Here is a 13,766-nt window from a genome sequence, read left to right on the forward strand (position 1 = left end):
AGCTCTAAAAACCTCATTCATCAACAGCCTACAAACAGCTCTTTATATAATCTACTTGTATTCATCTACTTATGAGCTGTCATGAAATATCTTTGAAGGAGGTGATACAATTTGAACATGCAAGGCCCCAGTTCATATAGGTGGAAATTTAGAAATAGACTTGTTACACAGGTATCTGTGTCCAGCAGTTCACACCTGATAATTTACCTAAAAGAATGCCAACATTCTGGTCCCCAGAAGGTATGGATAAGTTTGCTGCTCAAAGGGAGATGTAAGTGCAATGAAGTATCTCGCCCCAACTTTTCTGTACATTGCCAAAATACTGCCCTTTATAGAGGCTGTGGAGAGAGTTACTAATACTAGGCAAGCCACTGATGCATACAAGACCCACCTTCCCCCCCCCCTTCTTGATGCCTAATGAATGCAGTACATTACAAAATACAGAAGGTGTACTTCATTGTCAGAACTAACTCAGATCAGAACATTTTGCAGAAGACTCAATTCTCACCCTGCTTTTCTAATTACCTCATCCAGGTCCTCATTCAGCAAGCTTGGAACATACTCTTAGAGCTCAGCACACTCACAAGCCACTGCTGCAAGTCTGAAGATCAGGTATTTGCTATCTCCAGTTCCTGGCTACATTCCTGCCCCCTCATTGATCTGAAAGACAGCCTTACCAAAAACTTGAAATAAATGTTTTATTATAAACCCAGAGTTGCCTTCCCGCTGCCTGACTGCGAGCCACGAGGCATTTTGCCTTTGAGATGGTTGCTGGATTTGTGCATAGCCCTGCATTCCCTGCACCCACACTAACACTTATGGACCAGTGGAGAACTCCACTAACGCCTTGGCACACAGTGTTTAAATTGCCCTGGAGAGCAGAGCTTTGCTAGGGCAAGCCAGTGGAGGGCTTGAAGGATCCTCATCGCTGTTGGTAAAGAATGGATCACACATTCCGGTTACTCAGCTCTCACATGCCCATTTGGCAAGGTATAAACATAAGAGGACATTGTTTATAAATATTATTTAATGTAAATGGAATCTGTAATAAAAGAGGATGAAAGAAACATAGGCAACAAATTATTAGGATTATATTTAATCACAAGAATTACTTGTACCTGGTTCAGATGCTTAGCTCATTTGTATGAGCTAATTAGCCTCTGACCTATTCTAGAACTGTTCCATACTTGGAGGAACCTCTTTCCTGATGCCAATATAGCAGAGAAGATTAGCTTCCCCCCCCCCCCCAAAAAAAAAAAGCCATTCTTAACAATTTCCTCCTTTATTAGACTAGAGGAGAAGATTCTGGTTTCCCTTTTCAAAAGTACATTCCCCATTTTCTTGGGGAGCTACTGCAGAGTCACACACTAGTGTGGCTTCCTCTACTACAGCTTTCTGAATACACAGATGTGCAGTATCATGTTACTAGAAATACAAAGAGCAACATTTTTTCCACCTTTATCTAATAGGGACTGAACACGATAGAGCAAAGTGATGGAGAATGGGATGCTTTCAACAAGTAATTGATACACCTGCACCTGGCTACATTTAGGGATGCCTTTTGGGACTCATCCTCATTGAAATGGAAAGACTTCATATGGTTCCCTCCCACTGATGGACTAAATCAGTTAGCCCATTGCTTTTCTTAAAGATACACTACAAGATCCTTTCAAGTAACTATTTTCCAGCTGTTGGTTATGCTGACTCCATTAAATTAAACGTTTAATTAACAACTATGATACTTCTCAGTTTTGTAGGGTTAGTTGTCTTTTAAGAGGATAGAAATTTGTTTAGAGGGGTGCAAAAATTAGAGTGAGACTGGAAATAACATCTACTGTCATGAAGAGTCTTTGTATTTCTTTAACCTTACTCTCTTCCTATATGCATTAAAGACCACATTCATTTGAAAATTCAGTCACAGTATCTCTTCATAAATGGCACATTAAATTCCCTTTATTATTTCTTCCCAAAATACAAAACCCAAACTTCATCATTTGCTACATTTTTTTTGAGCATAAGCAGCAATGAATGAAACAACTGGTTCCAACAACTTCAATGATTTCTGTACATTTCAGAACATGGAGAAAATGAGGACAAAAATAGCAACAAAAGAGAACACATGCAAGCTTCATTGCATCCTCTCTGTGCAGTTGCTACGCAGCAATTGCCTTCCTACAAAGAACTTTGGCTTTTTTGCTTACTAACATTTCGTCATTCAAGTAGATACAGTATGTTCAGATCCAATACCAGTTAAAAGAAGTCTTTGCGCTGAAAGTTGTCTCAGATAACTACTAATTAGAAGGTACATGCCCTCTAACTTGCTCATTTTGGAACTATATTAACAATAGGACAGAATATACAACCTAAGTAAGCAGCCAACACTACCACAAAAAGAGAAAAGTCCTCCCTTCACCCTCATGCAAGAACACAGTGAAGCAGGGCAGGCACTCAGCCTAAAAAGAAAGAAAAAAAGCATTTCTGGCAGTTAATGTGGGCAACCTTTGTCACTGCTGTCTTTTCTAACAGGTTTCTGGCCCACTGCTATTTTACACTCTTGTGTTTTGCTATGAATGTGGGCATATCGAAACTCATGTTGTAAATCACCACCTGCTTACTTCTTCAGTAGTATTAAAACACTTAAAACTTTGAAAAGGGAATTCATTTATTATGTACACACTTGGAAAAGAATTAGTAAATCAGTGTTCTTTATATGGATTTAGATAAAGAATTTATCCTTTCTCCAAGAACAAATGAGAAATAAAGCACTCTACAGGCACCCAAGACTACAAACCTAAATTAAGTCACTAACAGGGATTTCCTGGCTGCATCCCCTTGCCCATCACTGTTATACCACACACCATGAACTCACAGGGCAGATGAAGGCTGCACTGCTGTGACACAGCCACCACCCTCCTCCATCACCACCAGAGCTGCACCCAATGCCATCTGCCCACCCTGTTTATTACCCACACTACCTGGTAACTAGCCCAGGCTGCTTACAAGCTCATTGCCTGTACTAGGAAGTGCATTCTAGCAGAGATGCCACAAGCAAGCACCTACCAAGTAAGTGCTATGAGTCTTGAGAGAAATACAGTCATATACCATTATCTTCATCTCCCAGGGCAAGGCTACAAGTCCCTTCAGAGGGACATTTGTAAGATCCCTTCATGGGTGGGCAGCTGGGGGGTTGGGTCTTACTGTCAGAGGCGTCTATGAGGGCCCAGGGATCACACGCTGAGCAAAGGATGCCTTCTGGGAAGAGCCCCGCGCAAAGGCAAGGGCATGGATGTTGCCCTCCAGGATGAAACCCATAAAACAGGATCTGGTGCTGAAGCTGTAATGGACAACAACCTGGCCTTGCTGAGCCACAATCAGACGTGCCAGGTCATTAATGTTCCTGCTACAAGAATTCTTCTTGAGACAAAGCTGATATTTCATGCCATGGTGGTTCTGCACCAATTCTGTTCTTTCAGCCATGTTCAGAATGCACCTGATATGAAGCTGGATAGGAATGCTCTAAGGCTCCTCTGTTCTCTTCAGTTTTAACGTTCTGTTGGCTACCTCTCCTAAGAAGAGTTTTCTGGTGCTTTTCTGTTTTGCCTTTCTTACCACCAGTGAAATACTTGAAAACATATTGGTAAAGTCACCCAGCTGGGCCTCATGGCTTTCAGCAAGGAGGAGCAATTACAGAACAAAGTATTTACATCAGCAGAGAGCACAGGTGTGAATACTTCACATTTTCCCTGGCACAGCCCCCTAAACTGACCAGAATGTTTAAAAAAAAATAATAAAAAATCCTGCACAGGTGAATTGAAGAAGATTATTAGTTAACTGGATTCCTTTTCATCATCCCACAGCCAGCATGCACTGTTCCTCAGTAATCAGCATAAGACACAATGCCATTAAGATTATACACAAATAACAAGCATTGCTACCACGGCAAGAGAAAATTGCAGTGTTATAATTCTAAGTGGTCGCTTACTTTGGTTGTTCTGTAAAGGATAATTGATTCTAAACACCATTAGGGTCCTAGAATTTAGCAATACAATTAGGAACACCATTAATTCCCATATTTTTCGTTTCTGTACTTTGAGTAAAGTTCAACGTTTTGGGGGTTTTTTAGCTTTTACAAAAGAGACAGACCACCATAGACAACTTTCATGGAGCAAATCATAACATACATATAAGACTAGAACATAGAGGCTTTCAGACATACTAGAAATTACTTGAGTTGCTATCAGTGGAAAACATAGCTCTGAAGTAATCGTTTAAACCACCTTGAAGAAATACCTAAGACATTGGGTTAATTTTAAATATCTGAAACTTCATTTCTAGTCTTCACATTTCCCTACCTTTAAAAGAACAGCAGACCTGTTTACAGAGTTCTGAAAGTAATACTTTTTGTAAAAAGCTTCCTTATGAAAAGTACATAGTGATTCAATAAAATTACATTTTAGAAGTAGTTAGTGAGGCAGTTTGTTTAGAAGCAATGATTCCACAGAGCAATAGATCAATTTAGGAAACAAGTCTCGGCCTCTGAAAATCAATAAACCTTTCTATAACTGCAGCAGTAATCACTTATAATTATCAGCTTTGTAAGAACAGTCCACTGAATTCCTCAAATGACTTGCCAGTTTTTAAGTCATACTTTTAACTCTAAACTAAAACAAAATCAGACTGCTATCACCACTGAGACTTCCCACCTTCCTTCACTGAGGTGAAGAACCAGACAGACCTTCCCTCTCCTGCTGATACCACTCCACCACATCCAGTTTCCATTGCCACACTGGTTGCCTCACTGATGCACACTATCTCCTTCCCACACCTCCCAGATACCACATCATGTTATGACAATTTTCAAACGTATGCACTTTCAGGATAGGTCACCCATGGGGGGATCCTCTCTGAATGCAAAGCTGCCCTTAGAAAGGTGTTCATCCTGACGTACAAACAAGGAACAAAGCAGGGATTTCCATCAATAAGACCTTTGCTGTTACAGCTTGAGGAAAGAGTCCAAATACCTAAGCTACAATCTAAATTTCTGATTACACCTGAGAGCAGAGGAGACAACATCTTGCAAATGCTCTTATAAAGGCAGTTTGCTCACAGAGCAAAAAAAAATCATGAGCTACTACATAACATTAGCTCCTTACATTTACCTTGGTATTCCTACGATCTTCCTGCAGTGAAGCATCCCAACGTTTATGCTCCATCCCCTGTGTGAGCGAAGGAAACATTCAGGATTTCCCTGAGCTTGCCAACGGATGACTCCAGCTGCAGCCCACCAACCTGCCCAGCAGGGCGCCTGGGAGACTGGGGGCGAGGGGGTCCCAGCAGCTGCAGCAGCTCCTCAGCACCACCAGCTGCGAAGGGAGCTGGTGCACGCAGGGGCTGGGGTCTAACCGCTTTCTGAGGGGGTTGCAACCGAGTGCGAGGCGGGAAAGACGCGACTGCCAGACACGTCAAGGCAGCCACCGAGCAGCCGGCGTTCGGGCAGCGCCTCGTCGTTTTGAGCCACGCAGCCAGCACCTTCCTTTCCCTCACTGCACTACCACAAATCACCAAGCAGGTGTGCCACCGCGGAGAAGACTGATGGGAGGCAGCGCCGGGGACGCGAGCCCTACGCGGGGTTAGGTTGGTCGAGGGCACAGGGGCCGGCTGGGCAGACCCCGCTGCCTCAGGCACCGAGCGGCCGAGCCGGGCGTTTGACGCTCACCGGGGCGCTACCGCGGTCGCCCGCCCCCGCTCCTCGGGGGACGCGTTTGCTCGTTCCTCGGAGGCGGCTGTCGCGTCCGGTACACGCGCCTCGGGCGACACGCCGCCCTCCCGGGCACTGGCCCCCTGCGAGGGACACCGGGGGCCGAGAGCTCCTCCCGCCCGCTCCCCGCCGCCCCATCCCCTCCTCAGGGGAAGCCGCAGCCCGCGCACCTGCCCGCCGCGCGCCCCCGCGCGGGCGCCCCCTCCCACCCGGCCGGCCGGGGGCGGCGCATGCGCGCGGCGGCGGCAGCGGGGCAGAGCGGCGCGGGCAGCGATGGCCGGCGGTCCCGGGCGGGTGGCGCTGAAGAAGGAGATCGGGCTGGTCAGCGCCTGTGCCATCATCATCGGTAAGGGCCCGCGCCGTCGCCCGGTGCCCCCGCGGGGCAGCGCGTCCCGCCGCTGCGCGCCCGTGGGCAGCGCCGGCAGCCCGTCCCGCTCCGCGGTTCTCCCGCGTCGGGACAGGGGCTCGGGGCCGGCCGGCGCAGCCCGGTGCGGTGCGGAGGGTGGCGGCGGCGCGGCGAGGCACGGCACGGCATCCCCAGGCAGGTGTAGCGGAGCGCCAGCTCCCCGCCCTGTGCCGAGAAGGTTACGGGCTGATGTTGCGTGGGACAGCGGCGAGCTGGGCGAGGGAGAGCGGGGCGGTGGGACGGCGGTTGGCTGGCTCCTGCCGGGCGCGGTCCTTGCCGGGGTGCCAGCAGAGCAGAGGCGAAAGCCGCCTCCGTCCCCCTCGCTCAGACGAAATCATGAGACCGCCTAAAGCGTTTTTCTGACGGCCCCTGAGCTGCGGCGGCTTATGCAGCTCTTTCTAAGGCCGGAACAAAAGTTGATTCTTTTGCCGGAGATCGGGGTTCTTCGCAATGAAGGTGGCAGCTCGGGCTTTCGGAAAGCCCGCGGGACCCGCGCTGGCGGTGCGGGAGTTGGCAGCATGGCCGTGGGCAGCGATGTGCCTCCTGCATCCCGCACCCGCATCGCCGCTGCCGCTCCCTGCCTGTTCCAGCGAGCCTGGTGCGTGTTTCAGAGCTGTCAGCCGGCGCGACTGAGTCTGATTCTCCCATAATAGAGTCACAACCGAGAAACTGAGGCAGGCTGTGCTCAGCACCTTCCCTCGGTGTGCTCTGTCACCACGGCCTTTGAGTAAGCTTGGGGAAGGAGCGGTTTCTCAGCTGCAGACAAGCAGTCTGTACGTACACGGTGAGCCTCAGGACCCCATGGGAAGCCCCAGACAGTACTTTCTCCAACATAAGCTGTTGCAAAGACCCTGATAGCTGGGGTAAGGTCCATGACAGCACGGGGAGAGGGCAGTGGGCAAGACAGGAGCTGCTGCATCAGTGGGAACACACTGTGCAGTAGCAGAATTGCTTGGGACACCCTGTGGTGTCCGTGCAAATGATGTCTGTCCCCAGAGGTGAGGAAGAGGACTTTACTGCATGCTCTCTATAGGTTTCCATACTACATAACTGCCAGGTTTTTTTTTACTTAGAAAAATACAAATTTTAATGCTATTGGACTCTGTAAGCATCATGGGCAAGGCTGTTATATAAAAGGAAAATCATTCATTCCATTCCCATAGTGAAATACTAAAAGGTGATGGACAGCTGTAACTGTTGTTTGTGGGAAGATGTGTTCTAGGAATACAGACGTACCTTTACATTGAATCCCTTGGCATTTTTAAGGGGGGAAATCAAGTTTCTGGATCTCAGTGACCTTGTGTAAGATCAGGTACTTGTGTGTACTAGGTAACCTATAAAGAAAGCACTTCCAGGGTTAGATATCACCGGAGTTGCTACTGACCCTAGAGAAAATTTATGGCATCTCTTAGTCCTGGTATGAAACAATTCTATCTCAAGACTGTTACCATGCTCTTTCAGACCCCTTCCCAGTCAACTTTTCATCAACCTGTCTCATTTGCAACACGTAACTCTTGCACAAAATAAATCTTGTGAAACAGCCTCTCATCTAATCAAACACATTTGCATAGGGAAAAATATTGACATCTATGATAAATTTGAGAAGTGTCAAGCAGTTTATTTGAAAAGGCTATCTGCATAAGCCTAACAATTCTCCTTCAAATTCCCCTGTATCTGACTAAAAAAAAGTTTGAGGAACAAGCTAGGATGCTATTTCTGGGTCTGTTTGTATGCAGGTGTGTGACAGTACATCACGTATCACAAAGTCTCCATTAACAAAGTGATACATAGTAGAAGTATAGTATAACTTTGTAGATGTCACTACATAAGACATTATAGCCAGTAATTAAAATACAGTAAGTTGTACGAAATCTGCTTGCAAGACACCATTAGAGTTCAGCAGAGAAATCTTAAGACTCTCAGCAAAAAAACTATAAACTACTTGATCCAAATCAGTATTAGACAATACCATTTAGCTTGTACATTTTCTGTACAATAAATTTAATGTAAGGGGAAGACTTCTTCCTAAATGACTGAGTGTGGGGTGCAGTCAGTGTCATAGCCTTCTGAACCTATGACAGACAGGACTCTTGTGCCAGCAATCATCGTGAATTTCCAGTTTAATAGTGAGGGAGGGAAACCCTCGTTCCTTCAAGGGTTTGACATCAAACAGATATGTCCCCTGGAAAGTCATATTCCTTGAGAACACCCAGAAAAAGTCACTGTTAAAAAAAAAAAATCAAAATCCACAACCAAAATCTCTTCTTGCTCTGCATGCAACTAAAAGAAGATTATGCTCTCTCTTTTTGCTTTAATTTTTCATGTAGGTCATCTTTATTCAAATAATGTAAAGGTGCTGCAGATACAGGAAATGTAAGAGGATATTTTTGCATTATCAAATAGAGGTTTGATGCCGTGATCTACCAGCATTACAACAAATGTCCTGCTTTAGCTAACTGCTCTACACTTCTAATCAGCTACAGGATGGATGTAGAGAACTGTAATCTTCTAGTAATTAGTAACAGGAAGAGGAAATACAAGGGAGTAATTGGAAAATGCTGTAAATATGAGCCTATAAATGTGTGATTAATAAGCTCGTGGTTGCCTTTTATACAATAATTTTGCTTGTTTAAAATAAAGCATCATATGACTTGCAATTGGAGGGGGAAACAAAAAATCAGTTTTCTGAGTGCTCCCAAGTGCAATGAAATGAAGTGAAAGAGAAGGAGGTGGGAGCACCATCACCTTGTATATTTGAGAGTATTCCAGTGGCGTCAGGATCTCTCAAGGTTTCACAGTCCATTAGGACTCCGTGAAATTTCACAGTTGCATCTGAGAAAATAAAAACTACCTCTAGATGCAGGTACATCACTTCATCCAGCTTAAATATAACAGACTTTTGGCTGTTGGAGCTAAGGATGCACTCAGCCTGTCCTGTGAGCATGGGATGAGTGCTGGTCCAGGGTACATCTCTATTATGGTAGGCAGAGGCAGCCCTCATCCTGCCAGCTGCCCTGCAGCTCCCATAGTGTGTGCTAATTCCCTGCAAAACAGGTATTCCTTTCCAATCTTCCTTCTGTATATTGAATTATAGGACAATTTTCTTACCACTTTTACAACTGAGATACTTGTCAGCATAATAAATTGCTATGCCATCTTAATGCACTCACAAAATTCATCCTTTCAAATATTTATGGTCTCTTTATAAAGGTTTGAAAGGCTTTGCTGTAAGAAGCGTAGCAGAAAATATTCAGGAAAAAATAGCAGAACAAAGTACATCAAATCAGGAATATCATATGCCCGTCCTATATCTACCCCATCGGTCAGTCTCCTGATTTCTTTGAGTAGCCCAGCTTTCTCACAGCACATAAGGCTAACCTCCATTACTTCATTATTTATATTTTTAACTTTGCATAAAACTAATCCTAATTAGAGAAGAAAGCTGTTTCCACAGGGGGGGGTTCTGTGTTCAGGCAGAAGACATCTCTTTGGAGTATCCCAATGGAAATGTGGTTATTAGATACAAAACCTTTTTGATTTAATGCTGCTAAAAGGAAAGCAATACTTAATCACTGTAAAAACGAACACAGTGTTTAGTAATAGTAACAAATCTTTCTGCCAATTTATCTCTGTCACAGAATTTGGAAAGTGCCTGAGATTTGCTGTAGGAGTCCCCAAACTGCTTTGTCTCAAACATGGTTATGTACAGTGAAAACAAACCTCTCACAGGCTCCAACTATTAATAATCTTCTAATGTACTCAATTACATTGCAAATTAAGCTTGCCAATACTCAGATGAAGTGATACAGTTTAAAAAGTAGTAACATATGTGCTTTATTATCTAGCAGATAACTTACAAATACTGTATTTCTGCTTGAAAACGGAATTAGTATTTATTTAGCAGATACAGAAGCCTTTCCTGTATTTAATTCAACAGTTATTTTATACACTTTCTACATAGCTGGCTCCATATCTCGTTTGTTGAGCATCATGTGGAATTCAGATCGTTGCATATGAATCTTTTCTGTGAACCCAGGCATATGAACTATACAGAGAAACTTACTCAGGGCTTTCAGTGAGAGATTTGCCTGTCCACATGAAAAGCTAAGTAAGAAGCTCCACGACTTGGCTCTGTGTAGTTTCTACCACATTCCACTGTTCCTTGGAAAAGTACAAGCATTAGAAACAGCAACCTGATGAATGCCTGATACCTGCTGGGTTCTTTTGGTCTGAATAACAAAATTCACCCATCGTATGTTAGGAACTATCCACAACTTGCATATATAAGATATTAAACAAGAGATGTTTGACTGTTTAAGACAGAGCAAGCAGCTTTATGTAAAACACACAGTTAAACATCTCTTAAAACATTTATCTGGCTTGTAGAGCTACATAGAAGTAGCCATAGGGTCAAACTCATATTATGGTAAAGTCTGTTGTATACACATGAATGATTTTGTGTCAGACTATAAGACCCATTAGAGGACCTATAAATTGAATCACAATAAAAGCTGTCAGCTAAAACTACACCTTGTTTTGGGGAGCACAGGTAGTCAAGTTATCTGCATCAGCTGGCTTGGTGTTACTTAAAAAATGCTTGCTGTACTTATTCTACTCATACACAAGTTTGGTATAAAATTCCTCAAAAACTGGTTCCCAATTCAAGTCCAGTGATAATATCAAAACCATGTTCAGCTGGGCAGTGAGCAGTATGTTCAGTTATTGCTACTTCTGGAGGTAGCTTTCTGAAATTTATCTGTCCACATCACCTGGGAAACAGCACACACTTGCTTTCTTCCATAGCCAATATCAGTGGCCCCAGCAGAAAGCATACAAGCTGAAAGACTCCCTTGCACTGGAGAGGCTTCCTTATGTCAGGGTTGTCCCAATGTGGAGTGCAAATTACTGTCCACATCGTAATAATTCATCAAGGGGAACAATCAAATACATTTCCTTGGTTGTCATTATACCTGCCTGGCATGGTACTTATTTACTAACAATTGCATCTACAGGGAAGTTTTCTTTTACATAAATATCACCTCCAAGGGCAGCACTCCAAGGTAAGACCCAGTCCAGAGGTATAAATTCACCAGACACGATTTTTCTTCCTTGGCACTAACAGAAAAGTATTTACCAGCCTTCCTGCGTGTCAGTCCGCTCTCATTGCTGCTGTGACTCTGGCCAATCTAACACACCCTAAATCCCAGAGACCCTTTATACACAGAAGCCTAGTGCAGGATTCAGCAGGCTGCTAGCTTAGCAGTGGTAAGAACACATGGAACTGGGAATAGCCTTCATAGTCCTCTTTTTTATAACATACAGGAACTTAAGTGGAAATAGTTGGGTACTAATGCGAGATGCTTGATGAGTACTCTCTGGTCATGTTTCGTAGGCCACCATTGCTTAAGGAGACTGATTACTGCTCACTGAGTCAACTGGCACCCATGAGATCCATCTCTTTATCAAGCAATGTATCAAATAATTAGGAGATAATTTATAGTCAGGCCCAATGAACTTCACTAGAGTAGTACCCAACTTACAGGACCGCAGCAGAAAGACGTATGAGAAAGACACCCGTATCTCTGTATGACTTATCCTGATTTCTGTGATCCTACCCAGGAAAAGTGTTGGTGTTACAGCAAGAATCTTCTCCCTCTGAGAATCTGTGTGAGAGCGTTTCACTTTTATAGCTAGCTGAAGCTGCAGGACACACTTTTGTTTGCTGGCTTGTGAGAGCAATACAGATTACTTCAATGGCTCTATCTAAAAAAAAAGTTTCTATAAAGTCTTCCTTACCTCCATTGCACACCTTGCAAACTAATATTTTGAGCCTTCAGTTCCATATGGCATTTGCTGACATAACACACAAAGTGTTTACACATACATGACTGATCTTTCTTCAGGGCAGTAGTTCAGTATCTAGCTCTGGACTGCAGAGACATGTAATTCAACATCTTGTCCTCTGATAAATGCAAGTTATTGTTAAATAAAAGCAGCAGTTAATTTTTGTTCAAGACAAATGTCACATCTTCCTTGCTAGCAGCAAACGAGAGACACTTTTGAGGCATTTGTGAAGATTTCTTTTCTGCACAGTCCAGAGGCTCAGGTTCAGATTCAAAACTACTGAAAATTACCTATCCAGGTTCATACGCACATGAGAGCTGACAGGTGTCCATGATTCAGTACTACAGCCAGGATGAAACAAAGGTGTGTGCAACTGAGAAATACCAGACCCGACTTTTGGAAAGAAAGAAACCTAGGGATGCCCATCCAAAATGCATCATGCAGGTTACATTTATGGCACAATACATTTTAGGGGTGATACTGTGTTCTCATCTTCTTTGAGGCTGTTCCAACATACCGCTATACATCAGAATTGTTTGGGGTAGCCTTTCACCTGAGTTTAGGGAGCTGAACAAGCTGCAGTTTCACTTGCAAGTAAAAACCATGGCAAAGTTCAAATTAAACTTGGTAAAAATCCAGGGAGATCCTTCAGCTTCTCTGGGGCAGCAGCTTACCTCTGAGACTGAATTTACAGAGGGAGGCAAAAAGGAGTTCTAATTTCTGATTAGAAATTCCTGGCAGAAAAAAAAAAAAAAAAAAAAAAAAAAGAAAAATTAAAAAGCCTTAACTTTATATTTTTTTCTTAATTGAGTCTTTCTGGACATAGAAATCAGTTTTGTTTGTCTGCATGCACACTTTTCTGCTGCAGTCCATACCCAGGAGAATCCAGCATGTGAAGTCCCTCATATGCAAGGAGAGGAGCAGGAGCCAAAACAGCAGCATAAAAAGTCAACGTGAACAAATCCTTCCCATATGGTCTTCAGGAACAGCAGTAGGGCATAATGAAGGTCTTTTGAAAAACAAAACACCAAAACAAACCTCAATTTATACTTCAGCTATACACAAGCAAAACTTGCAACGTTGTAACAAAATCTGTTTATTAACTGTCAGGTCATTCATTGACTGGTGGCCTTTGCTTGGGTGGGTTTAGTTTGGGGGGTTTTGCTAGTTGTTGGGGGGTTTTCCCTCTTAACTTCTACAAAAGTAGAAAATTCTGATTGGGACAATGAATCAGAAGGCCGAAGCGATGGACTTTCTGCAGTGGATGTCAGTATTTCAGATACCCTGCAACAGAAACTCTCCTTCTTCCTCGATAGATGGAAAAACAAAGGTAGCATCCTTTGGTAGTGTCTTACTCCTGATCTGGCAGTACAGTGCCTGCTTTCAGCAGTGCCATAAATCTCCACTCGTGTTCCCTTTTCCTGTGCCTTGCAGCTCATTTCCTTCTAGCATAATGTAGCCTTTTCTGTTGAGAAAGTCTGTTCTGCTTTGGCAGGCTCACAACAAGCAGAAATGGTTTGGTAGAGGTTTAGCTTTTTTGTGTTTGGAGGTTTTTGTGTGCCAAACTTTTCCTTTCAAGACCCCATTTTTTGTTGCGCTGCTGGGGGAGGTTCTATTAGCTGCCACACTTTTTTGTCATCTTGATTGCAGCATGATAAAATGAGAAGGCATTTGTCAGTACCAAAGTGCCCCAAATATAAAACATCCTAGCAGCGTTGTTTTTTCTGCTGGTCCTGAAAAACCCAGAAGTCTCCCAAA

General features: G+C 43.8%; 1 protein-coding gene across 1 annotated transcript in view; it reads left to right on the top strand.

Moving 5' to 3' along the window:
• Nucleotides 1-5,988: 5,988 nt before the first annotated feature.
• The window catches only part of SLC7A10 (solute carrier family 7 member 10), a gene marked incomplete at both ends in the record, with an annotated part of 41,865 nt that continues 34,087 nt past the window's right edge, over nt 5,989-13,766 (top strand). Inside the window, 2 exon segments of the mRNA XM_084270045.1 lie at nt 5,989-6,030; nt 6,032-6,104. Of these exon segments, the coding sequence (XP_084126171.1) occupies nt 5,989-6,030; nt 6,032-6,104 (115 nt within the window).

This window comes from Gallinula chloropus, assembly GCF_964237585.1.
Source record: "Gallinula chloropus genome assembly, chromosome: 13".
NCBI classification, from domain to species: Eukaryota; Metazoa; Chordata; class Aves; order Gruiformes; family Rallidae; genus Gallinula; species Gallinula chloropus.